Genomic DNA, 11,584 nt, shown 5'->3' with positions numbered 1-11,584 from the left:
CAACTCTCACCAGGAACGAGCCCAACTTACTGCCGGTAATGTGGACCAAGCTCTGACACCGGTCATACAGGGACCTAACAGCCAGTATCAAAGGGCCTGGTATCCCATACTCCCGGAGTACCTCCCACAGGGTTCCCCGAGGGACGCGGTCGAACGCCTTCTCCAAGTCCACAAAGCACTTGTAGACTGGTTGGGCAAACTCCCACACACACTCCAGGACCCTGCTGAGGGTGTAGAGCTGGTCCATTGTTCTACGACCAGGATGAAAACCGCACTGCTCCTGGTGAATCCGAGGTTCGACTATCCAACGGACCCTCCTCTCCAGAACTCCCGAATAGATCTTACCAGGGGGCTTAAGAACGTGATCCCCCTGTAGTTGGAACACATTCTACAGTCCCTCTTTTTGAATAAGGGGACCACCACCCTGGTCTGCCAATCCAGGGGAACTTCCCCCGATGTCCACGCAATATTGCAGAGTCGTGTAAGCCAGCACAACCTTACAATATCCAGAGTTTTAAGGAACTCCAGGTGAATCTCATCCACCCCTGTGGCCCTGCCACCGAGGAGCTTTTTAACCACCTCAGTGACCTCAGCACCAGAGATTGGAGAGCCTGACCCAAAGTCCTCAGACTCCGCTTCCTCAGTGGAAGACGTGCCTGTGGGATTGAGGAGGTCTTCGAAATACTCTGCCCACTGACCCACGGCATCCTGAGTTGAGGTCAGCAGCACACCACCCCTACTATAAACAGTGTTGGTGGTGTACCACTTTCCCCCCCTGAGATGCCAGATGTGGACCAGAATCACCTCAAAGCCATGCGGAAGTCATTCTCCATGACCTCTCCGAACTCCTCCCATGCCTGAGTCTTTGCCTCAGCAACCACCTGAGCCACATGTTGCTTGAACTGCTGGTACCCATCAGCAACTTCCGGGGTCCCACAGACCAAAAAGGCCCGATAGGACTCCTTCTTCAGCCTGACAGCATCCCTCACCGCCGGTGTCCACCACCTGGTTCGAGGGTTGCTACCGCGACAGGCACCGACAACTTTGCGGCCGCAGCTCCGGTAAGCCGCCTCGACAATAGAGGCACGGAACATGGCCCACTTGGACTCAATGTCCCCCACCTCCCCCGGAACATGTTCAAAGTTCTCCCGGAGGTGGGAGTTAAAGCTTCATCTCACAGGAGACTGACAGACGTTCCCAGCAAACCCTCACAATACGTTTGGGCCTGCCAGGTCTGACGGACATCCTCCCCCACCATCGGAGCCAACTCACCATCAGGTATTGATCAGTGGACAGCTCCACCCCTCTCTTCACCCGAGTGTCCAAGACATGCGGCCGCAGATCAGATGAGACGACAAAGTCGATCACTGAACTGCGGCCTAGGGTGTCCTGGTGCCGAGAGCACATGGACACCCTTATGCTTGAACATGGCGTTTGTTATGGACAATCCATGACGAGCACAGAAGTCCAATAACAGAACACCACTCAGGTTCAGATCAGGGGGGCCATTCCTCCCAACCAAACCCCTCCAGGTCTCACTGTCATTGCCCACGTGAGCATTGAAGTCCCCCAGCAGAACAAGGGAGAATATGAATTACAACCGTATATAACCAGTCTCTCTACAGCTGTGCTGAAAACTAGATGCTGCCAGTGAGAAATGGGAATTTGATATATACTCTGTCTGTCTGTTGGTCTGTCCGTCCAACCACATTTCCTTTTTGGCGAGTGGTTGCATCTAGGAGTAAGAAAGGTTTGTTTAAAATATTGGGTTGTCACATTAAAATCCAAGCTGGCCACTGCCATATATTTATGTATACCAGCCACCCCTATCATTTAAAGAAACTATGCTTTCTATTTTTATATTGATTGAAAGCAGTTTCCTCAAACGACTGGGTAGCTTAGTGTGTTTTTGTATTAGAATTAGAAAAAATAGAAAGCGTTGTTCATTTTGTTCTGTTACTTGAAGATTATTATGATTGAACTAATTGTTTGAAAAAGGGGCATATATAATAAGATTTTTTCTTTTTTCTGCTGCCCTTCATTTTAAATCTCTTGTATTTTTTTTATATAGTTATGAAACTGTTTTGTATTTTTAAAATGAATAAACTTTATACCATACCATTATAACCATTAAGCTGCAGCGTTGTTGTGTTTCTCAGGCCAGAAGCGGAGCCGTTCCCCTCCCGGTCCAGCAGGGGGCAGCAGCTCGGCGGCAGCAGCCTGTTAGCCTGTTAGCAGTTGAAGGTGCGGCAGAGGGAAACAGCCGGGACGCCATCGCTAGCTCCCAGCTAGTGTGTTTGACGTTTATTTTTTATGCCCCATTTTTCCCAATAATAACCGAGATTTTGGCTGAATTTAAAAAGAAGCTGCGGTGTAAAAATAACTAGTAGACATTTTAAAATTAGTAACGCGCCTATTGACGGAAACGGAGGCACGTAAAGATTTTTTTTTAGGCTCAGCCGGAAAATTAGCGAAGCTAAACTGGAAGATCGTGGCTAACGCTAGGATAGCTAGCAGGCTAGCTTTCTCAACCGCGATAAAGACCTACTTTTTTTTTTGACTGAATCATTTTTATAAGCGTTTGCGATGGCTGACGTTGATAAGCTCAACATAGACAGTATTATTCAACGTCTTTTAGAAGGTAAGTTATTAAATATACACGAAAAATTACATTTTACAGGCTGTTGTGACTACAGGAGATGCGCAGCTAGCTATATGTGTATCCCAGGATATACCAACAAATCGATACGGATATTTGTTTTCCATTTTGATAATCGCTACTTGAGACCCAATGAGTGTAACAAATTATTTGTATATCTACAGAGCATATGAAGACGTGTGAAACGTGTTTTATTGTACACCGGTGTAATGCCGCTTTCTGTGACCCTAGTGTACATTATGACCTGATAATGGTTTTCAGCTGTTTTCTTTATCTCGTCATCTGTTTTCACACACGAAGGTACACCACACACACGTAGTGTCCTGTACTCATACTTTGTGTTTTGGACTTTTGAGTCATGTTAGATTATGTAAAAATAAAATTTATTAGTAGTTATTTTTTCCTTTTAAAATAAAGCGATGAGTTTCTAATTGCTGATATTAGTTGAATCATTGCTAAAGAGACATAATTATCAGGTAGGTGTGTATGCATCAGTGTTTTGGGACTTTTTTTAATACTTCAGAGACACTATGTTCCACACCAAGCTTTCTACTAAAACTGAGTTAGATTATTCTACGTCAATGGCTCATCCACCAAAACCTGCCCAGACAGATGCTGGTAAACATCGCTGACCCAGCAGCAGCAGCTGTGCTATAATCAGTTTTCTGATGGTTGTTGTCTTGTTGCAGTCAGAGGAGCGAAACCTGGCAAGAATGTGCAGCTGCAGGAGAACGAGATTCGAGGGTTGTGTCTGAAGTCCAGGGAGATCTTCCTCAGTCAACCCATTCTTCTGGAGCTTGAGGCCCCTCTCAAGATTTGTGGTGAGTGAGAGTAGCGTGTGTACTGCAAATGACAATGTACTACATCTTGCTTTGTTTTCAGATAATGTCAAATATGATTAAAAGGACAAACAATTGTTTTATCTGTTTTGATAAGGGTTCTGTGGAATCAGTTGTCTTTTCTTTCAATGTTTTTTATTGTTCTAAACTCCATGTTTTAATTGTGCTTTTACCAAACAAGTTTCTCATTTTATGTTGAGCAAAATTAAAACAAATCAGCAGAAACTGTGTTCAAAATTTAAAAGAAATTTGACAAATTTGTACACGTACACAGCAAAAAGTGTTTTAGTTCAACAAACATTTAATGATTTATTCAAGTATTTACAATTTTTGCTGTAAATCATTATTTAAATAAAGCAACATTCTTATCTTTAGGTAAAATACATTTTATGTTTTTCATGTCTTACTATACTTTACTTACTTAAATATAGTGAAAGTTTATCTAACTGTATTCTATTAGACTCACTTAGGGGTTCTTTTATTTGTTGTTTTGTTGACAAATATTCATTGTTTTTTACTTGAAGTCTGGTGTTGTGCGGCCCTGTAGCTTTCCGTTATGGCGGTGGCTGTAAAATCTTGTTGCTTCTATTTTCAACAAAGAAAGAAGGCGATTTCAGATTTCATGGACAGTTTTATGGTCGGCTCATACAACTGCAAAATCACTCATTTTCCTTCAGATGACGTATTTTCATGCCAAAGAGTGAGCTAACGTCAGCTCACTCTTTGTTGGGTAGTCCTGTTTTGTTGCTGTGATGCTCCCGCAGGCTGCCTCCTCTCCACTCACTGCTCATCACAGAGATGAGGAGGCTGCAATGGCAAAACACTGCCTAGCTCATTGTGAATGGCGTGAAGTGTGAAAAACACTTTGTCAAGGAAAAGAGCACATTAACAGATTCTGCAACGCTCAGTGTTTTACAGTAAACTCTGTTTTTAATCTCATTCTGTGATTCCACCGTGTTTTTCTCATCACAGAAGTCACAGAGCACTGTTTGGTTTGTGTGGTTGCATTAATCTGTCCATGCTTTGCAGGTGACATCCATGGACAGTACTATGACCTGCTGAGGCTGTTCGAGTATGGGGGCTTCCCTCCGGAGAGCAACTATCTATTTCTGGGTGACTATGTTGACCGAGGAAAGCAGTCCCTTGAAACCATCTGTCTCCTGCTGGCCTACAAAATCAAATACCCAGAGAACTTCTTCCTGCTTAGGGGAAACCACGAGTGTGCTTCAATCAACAGAATATATGGTTTTTATGATGAGTGTGAGTAATGTATAATTAAATTTAATTACTTGCTGCTGTGCGCAGTGCATTTAGCAACAAATTTAGTTTTCAAAGCTGTTTCTGTTTGAAGATGTTGTTCTCTGACTCTGAACAGACAAACTAACAACATATTCTTGTCACGTTGTGTTAGGTAAACGAAGGTACAACATCAAACTCTGGAAGACCTTCACAGATTGTTTTAACTGCCTCCCTATTGCTGCGATTGTTGATGAGAAAATCTTTTGCTGCCATGGAGGTGGGTTCTTGTTTCTAATGTTCCATGATGCTACATTTTTAAACATACTGTCCTGTCTGTATCTTGATGACCTGTACTGTGGCGTACTTGAACGCAGCATGTCAAAGTATTTCAGTTTGACGTCAGCTGTTTTTATTTGTCATTGTGAAATGCTGCCTGTGCACTTTGGTGACTGATGTTTGGACTGGGCCTCTATCAGTACTATCTGTACCTTTCAGGACTGTCACCTGACCTTCAGTCCATGGAGCAGATCCGACGCATCATGCGCCCCACCGACGTGCCCGATCAGGGCCTGCTGTGTGATTTGCTGTGGTCCGACCCAGACAAGGACGTTCTGGGTTGGGGGGAGAACGACAGAGGTGTCTCATTTACCTTCGGGTCAGAGGTGGTCGCCAAGTTTCTACACAAGCATGACCTGGATCTGATCTGCCGCGCTCATCAGGTAACAGCTTGTTTCTACGAACAGAAACGTGACTGTGAGCGCTCCGGTTCCAGGACCTCACGTCCTGAGCAGAGGACTGGAGGACGCTCTGCCTGGACTGAACTGTTACTTCACCTTTGTCTTTTTTTGCCCCGCAAAATTAAAGCTTTGTCAACTTTTGAACATCTCAAATGACATTTTTGAAAAACATCCATGTTGGACTGATTGGTAACTCTAAATTGTCCCTAGGTGTGAGTGAGAGAGTGAATGGTTGTTTGTCTCAGTTGTCTCTGTCCCTGCGATGGACTTGCATCATGTCCAGGGTGTCCCTAGCCTCACTCACCCATCATTTTCACTCTTTTCTTCACAGGTTGTTGAGGATGGCTATGAGTTTTTTGCAAAGAGACAGCTGGTCACTTTGTTCTCGGCGCCTAATTACTGCGGAGAGTTTGACAACGCCGGCGCCATGATGAGCGTTGATGAGACTCTGATGTGCTCCTTTCAGGTACCAACGTATCTTTGTTTGGTTTTTTTGTTCTACAATTGGAACATCTTTCTAAACTGAACAGCAAGGCAAAAAAAATGTTTTAATTACCTTTATAAATATAAAATGTTGGAAGTAAAGAGTTTTAAGAGAAACCATGAAGTTTTCAATTTTGCCAAGTGCTATTTCTGAGTGACCCATTTGTATCGGATGTTAAAAAGTTACTTTTTAGAACTCGAACGATGTAATTTTTGCTTTGAGACATGAATAAAACATTGTGTTTTTGTGTTTGCAGCTTTAAACTATGTGTTTACACACTTTGGGGGAGAAGCGTCATGTTGCTTTTCTTCACTGTTTGTTTTCTGTCGTTATTTTCCTCTTAAATGTAGCCAAACATGTAACTACTGCTGTAGTGAAACTACAGTTTCTGGACGGGTCACACCTGGGGATAACTGAGACAACTGAATGCAGTTCTGAATTTATTTGGAGGTTTTAGACAAAATAAAGAAAAGCTGTATGCATCATGAATCTTTTTTTAACTTTCTGTAATCTGTTCACAGATTTTAAAGCCAGCTGAGAAGAAGAAGCCGAACGGCAGCCGTCCTGTGACTCCCCCTCGCAACATGGTCACCAAGCAAGCCAAGAAATGAGGTGGGGGGAGACGGAGACCAGTCTCACCCCACTGGTTTGCTTTCGTCCTCTGCATTTGAAGGATCGAATATACTTCATGCTGCAATACTGAAAAAATACCCACTCCGACTTGATGAAAGCAAAATATTTAATTGTTGTGTCCACAGGGGTCAGTTGATACGTCACGGTGAAAACCTCAGGTGTTTTGCACTCCATTTTGCAGCTAGTCTTTGCCACATATGACTGTTGAATCAGGAAAAACCCAACAACAACACAGCTACTTATGCACAGGAATGCCTTGTTTGAAGCTGTGCACAATTTTTTCCAGTTTTCTTTCATGTCTCATTAGTCCTTTCATTTTCACTCTTTGTAATTGTTACCAATGGCTGTAAAAACGTAAGGAACGTCCCAGACATCCGTTTACTTCAGTAAACCTTAAGTTAATTCAGTGTCAGAGAACCACTCCACACACATTTTTAAAGTTGTGTGCTAAATTAAATGAATAAACATGCACTCTTGTAATGTTTAAATCTTTCTAATAAACTTTTAAGTGTATTTTGGGGGTACAAGTATCTTCAGTGTTGTTTATTTTGAAATCCTTTGCCTTTTCAGATAAAAAAAAAATCTTGTGAAAGGAAGCTTCCATTACTTCAAGAGGGAGACAGATCGTGAGGGTTTTATTTTAATCTGAAGTTCATGAAGATGATTGAACATCGTGTACTTTTCAGGTTGCTCAGTTATAATCAATTTAAAGTATTCACTGTCGATCAGTTTCCTGGACGAGAGATGAAGGTGGACGGAACGCTGCATGCCCATATTAGGAGACGTAGGTTTGATAACGTGTGACGTCAGAAGTCACGAGACCGTGCTCTGGGCATGCGCCCAGCGGCAGCCACGGTCTGTTACATAGCGTGTCGGAGGCTCGGTTGGCAGCATGGCTGCTTTCAACCAGCGCTCAGTGGATAATGGTGTTTTTGTCGGTCAGGGCTGACGTGACAACCAGAGAACACCTCTGTGGTGAGTCTAGTTTTTACTAGCAGCGTGTGGTTAGCTTACATCCAGGTCAAACTGGCGGCGCGGCCAGCTCTGCCGGTGTGCTGGAGCGGGTGTAGGTGATGCTGTCCGTGCTGTCTTACGGTCGACTGGTCGCCAGAGCCGTCATCGGCGGACTTTCTCAGACAGACAGCCGAGACTACAGCCTGGTGACGGCGAGCTGCGGCTTCGGGAAGGACGTCCGCAGAGGAGCCCTAAAGAAAGGGAGGTGTTACGGGGACGACGCGTGCTTCGTGGCGCGGCACCGATCAGCGGATGTTTTGGGTGAGTGCTGCAGAAACACGAGGTCAAGGACCACTCACTGCATGAGACACCACCTCACATCCAACCTAAGACCTGCACAACATCAGATAAGCCTGTTGGACACGGATCAATTCCTCGGGGACACTGAAATTAACCAATAATCATGTCGCGTGTTTTGGGCACGCGGGGTTCCATGAAGGGTCTGATTTGTGTCTGCTCCCAGGAGGAGGACATGATGCAGGATTGTCCTTGTATGGACATCCACACACAAGCTGGGACAGAAATGAAGCTCCCTGTCAGGGAAACCGAACAGCTCGAGTTTCTGAAACAAACCTGAAGTGTGCATGACAGCCATCCTGTAGTACTGTAGTAGTACTGCAGTACTTTACTTCTGTAGTGATGGAGCATGTATTCATTACATGAGACACACCTGACACTGCTCGACAGCACTCAGGCAGAAAAACGATGCTATGAAGCTCCAGAGCAGTCACTGTGCAAAAAACAAGTTTGTTAAAAACAGTTCTTGCTGGAGTGAGAGTTAATGTGAAAGTATGTGCTGCACAATGGCTGCCCCCCCCCCCCCCCCCCAAGTCTTCAGCAGACTCTATGTATGAGGCTCTACTAGCAAAAGTGACTGCTGAAAGAAAAGTTTACACATTTTGTAAAGTTTAAACTGCTCAGAAGTTACTGCATGACATCATCTCATATTTTAGTTGAACATTTTGTGGTAAAATCTCCCAAAATGATCAAACTCAACAGTTGTGCCCTGAGATGAGTTCTGTTGTGACTTGGCTCTAAATAAAAAAACTGAATGAAATGTGTAGAAACCACCGAGTCGTTGCAGCCAGTCGAGTCATGTGAAGTCCGTCGTTCTGTGAAACGGGATGTTTATGAAGTGTATCAGAACATGGAGGTCCTGAGTTTTCTCACTCATTTCAACAAAACCCCCATGTCCTCTAGAGTTCAGGGGAGGGGTCTGCAACCTGCGGCTCTGGAGCCACATGCGGCTCTGTGGTCGCTCTGCAGCGGCTCTTTCAAACTTAGACCAAAACTGACATCAAACCAAATTGTATTAAACAAACAACAAAAAAGATTTTTAGCAGTTTTCCTGTCTTTTCTTTTGCATATATGTGAACACTGGAAATAGTACAAGGAGTAAAACATACTCACTTGAACTATATTATATTTCTATATTGTCTAAATAAAGGTTGAATGAATAAAAATACAAAAAAAAAAATCCACAATTAAAAATAAAAAATCACTTAGGTCTGCATAGTTCATAGATTTATTTTATTAATTATCCCTCCCCCACCACATTTTTATTGCAATAATCTTTTCATTTGTGTTAAGTTGTAAGAATATCAATAAATGTTAAAAATAATTACATATTTTTAGCTGTTGTCACCCCTACTGGCCACAAAAGCCCCCTCCAGCAAGCCTGAAGTGGCCAAGGGGCCACCAGTTGATCATGACAATTGTAGCAGGTCGCTGCGGCGCTGAACACTTTAATTTAGTGAACAAAGGCATAAAAATGACTTGATCGTAAAAGTTGCAGACCCCTGGTTTATGGGAATTTCCTTTAGCACTGTACGAAGTCGGCACACCATTCCTGATCAAGCTGTTTTGGTTTTATGGGTTTCTCCACAGCTGGAAGAGAAGTATTAAATCCAGTGTCACAGAAACACAAAAGTGATAATGGCACCCTATTAAAATCACAACTGAATGTATAAAACGATGTTCTATACAAACTATTTGTTTATTACTGCTATTTAAACCATACAAAGTAGACTACCATCATGGCTCAACAGTTTCCATGTCAACAGTAAACCTGGTGGGATTTAAGGAGCAGCATTGTGATGTTAAAGAAGATGGAGGGCTGTGGTGATGGACAGACGAGTTCTGTTCGCAGGTGTTGCAGATGGAGTAGGAGGTTGGAGGGACTACGGTGTGGATCCGTCCCAGTTCTCTGGTACGCTGATGAAGACGTGTGAGCGGCTGGTGAAGGAAGGACGCTTTGTTCCCAGCAGCCCTGTGGGAGTCCTGACAGCCAGCTACTATGAGCTGCTGCAGAACAAGGTGCCACTACTGGGTGAGTGAACAGGAGCTGGACTTCTCATTCTGTAGATGAAACGCACGGCAGCAGCCACGACACCATCATTAAGTCATCGAATGATCCGTCAGCATTACGTGTGGGGCTGGGCTGGTCAGAAGAGCCAGATCCTCTGCCTCCCAGCAGAGCATGTGCTCGCATGGAACATCAGTGAAGGAACGCCTTGGGTTCAGATGGGTCTCTGAGCGTCAGTACTTTTCCACTGAGCTCTCACATGCTCAGCCTTGAAAACACCGCTGCTTGTTACACGGAGAAGAAAATGTTCTTGAGGCGGGCAGCTTCTCGTAATTGTTTCTCTGCAGAAAGAATGGGTGGGAAATGACTCGAAGAGGCAAAGCGTGAGTCATGATGTGTAGCAGGTTTTTGGAGTCCGATCCCAGAGCATATTTTAGCTTGCTGGATGAGTCACCAGCAGGGTGTGGCCCCGCGCTGTCCGCCGCCTCATGTTTCCCCCACGTCACATCTCCTGCCGGCACAGATGGCCAGACACTTAAAAAAAATTCCTGAACATCATTACGTTCACATCTGAAGTCTTGCGTTAGGACTGACTTTGAAAAAACAACAACCAAGGAATTACCCTGAAGGGACATAAACGTAGTCGACATTGAACAACGGTGCAAACATGTGTTGCTCTCGTTGCTCACTCTGAGACAATAACTGAACTGTTTGTTTCTCCCTAAAACTCAGAACATCTGTTGTGCCACTGTTTACAAGTTCATGTGGGATCAGTCTGTGTGGTTCTGTGACGGTGTTGTTCACCTACACCCGTCACCGTGTTAGCATTTTGTTAAGACGTTCCAAACCTCATCGCGTTTCTAACAAAGCTCTAAAGCGCTGTCGACCTGTGCACGTGTGTAGGGAGCAGCACGGCCTGCATCGTCGTTTTGGACCGGCACAGTCACCAGCTGCACACAGCCAACCTGGGAGACTCTGGCTTCCTCGTGGTCCGGGGCGGGGAGGTGGTCCACCGCTCCGACGAGCAGCAGCACTACTTCAACACACCCTTCCAGCTGTCGATCGCTCCCCCCGAGGCTGAGGGGGCCGTCCTGAGCGACAGGTGAGTCTGCACAAGTTCCAACGATGGAGCTTTGAAGACTGAGCTTGTTTTTACTTTAATGTCCAGTTCACAGCACACGGACTTAACGTTAGATTTATTTTACCTTCATTACCACAGTTTATTTGTATAAGACTTGTTGTCGTTCTCTCAGAAAACTAAGTCCAAGTCTTAAAGGAAAGTTCATCCTGCAGCAGCTATGGGCTGCACAAAGGTTCAGCAGGTGCTAAATAATTTAAAACAATTTATTTTAAATAAACAATCCACGCCAGTTGTGCAGCTCATCCATCAATCAGCTGATTGTGTGTCATGTCCACTCTTATTTTGAAAAACTGCGAGAGCGAGTCAGCGAAGTAGCGAGGGTCTGCTGTGTCGATGTCTGCGTGTTTAGAATGTCAGACGGTAGTTTTGTAAAGTGTAAGATTTTAAAGCAGAGTGCTCTGCAGGATGTGGTGTTGTCCTCATATGTCCTACGCGTGGTGCAGGATGTGTTGTTGTCCTCATATGTCCCACGCGTGGTGCAGGATGTGTTGTCCTCGTATGTCCCACGCGTGGTGCAGGATGTGTTGTTGTCC

At 44.5% G+C, this 11,584-nt stretch overlaps 2 protein-coding genes across 2 annotated transcripts in view; both read left to right on the top strand.

Moving 5' to 3' along the window:
- The first annotated feature begins 2,246 nt into the window (after window positions 1-2,246).
- ppp1cc (protein phosphatase 1, catalytic subunit, gamma isozyme) lies at window positions 2,247-7,118 on the top strand. Its single transcript, XM_037681258.1, has 7 exons — window positions 2,247-2,641; window positions 3,349-3,480; window positions 4,528-4,758; window positions 4,910-5,014; window positions 5,233-5,456; window positions 5,806-5,940; window positions 6,480-7,118. The coding sequence occupies exons 1-7, from the start codon at window positions 2,587-2,589 to the stop codon at window positions 6,567-6,569; spliced, it is 972 nt and encodes a 323-aa protein (XP_037537186.1). The 5' UTR covers window positions 2,247-2,586; the 3' UTR covers window positions 6,570-7,118.
- Window positions 7,119-7,456: 338 nt separating this feature from the next.
- pptc7a (protein phosphatase targeting COQ7 a) overlaps window positions 7,457-11,584 on the top strand; it is a 9,912-nt gene continuing 5,784 nt past the window's right edge. Inside the window, exons 1-3 of the mRNA XM_037681259.1 lie at window positions 7,457-7,866; window positions 9,755-9,934; window positions 10,814-11,012. Coding sequence (XP_037537187.1) covers window positions 7,665-7,866; window positions 9,755-9,934; window positions 10,814-11,012 — 581 coding nt within the window. The 5' untranslated portion in view covers window positions 7,457-7,664. The remainder of the gene's footprint in view (window positions 7,867-9,754; window positions 9,935-10,813; window positions 11,013-11,584) is intronic.

Source organism: Nematolebias whitei, chromosome 8 (genome assembly GCF_014905685.2).
Source record: "Nematolebias whitei isolate Nwh7 chromosome 8, NemWhi1, whole genome shotgun sequence".
In the NCBI taxonomy this organism is placed as follows: Eukaryota; Metazoa; Chordata; class Actinopteri; order Cyprinodontiformes; family Rivulidae; genus Nematolebias; species Nematolebias whitei.
Note: the sequence above shows the minus strand (reverse complement) of the source record. Positions and strands in the feature narration are given on the sequence as shown.

What these genes read in the sequence shown, in the direction of transcription:
- ppp1cc (XM_037681258.1), top strand. Translation starts at nt 2,587, where the DNA reads ATGGCTGACGTTGATAAGCTCAACATAGACAGTATTATTCAACGTCTT. An exon ending in GGCCCCTCTCAAGATTTGTG is followed by an intron (nt 3,481 to 4,527) that starts GTGAGTGAGAGT and finishes CATGCTTTGCAG; the next exon opens with GTGACATCCATGGACAGTAC. An exon ending in TGATCTGCCGCGCTCATCAG is followed by an intron (nt 5,457 to 5,805) that starts GTAACAGCTTGT and finishes TTTTCTTCACAG; the next exon opens with GTTGTTGAGGATGGCTATGA.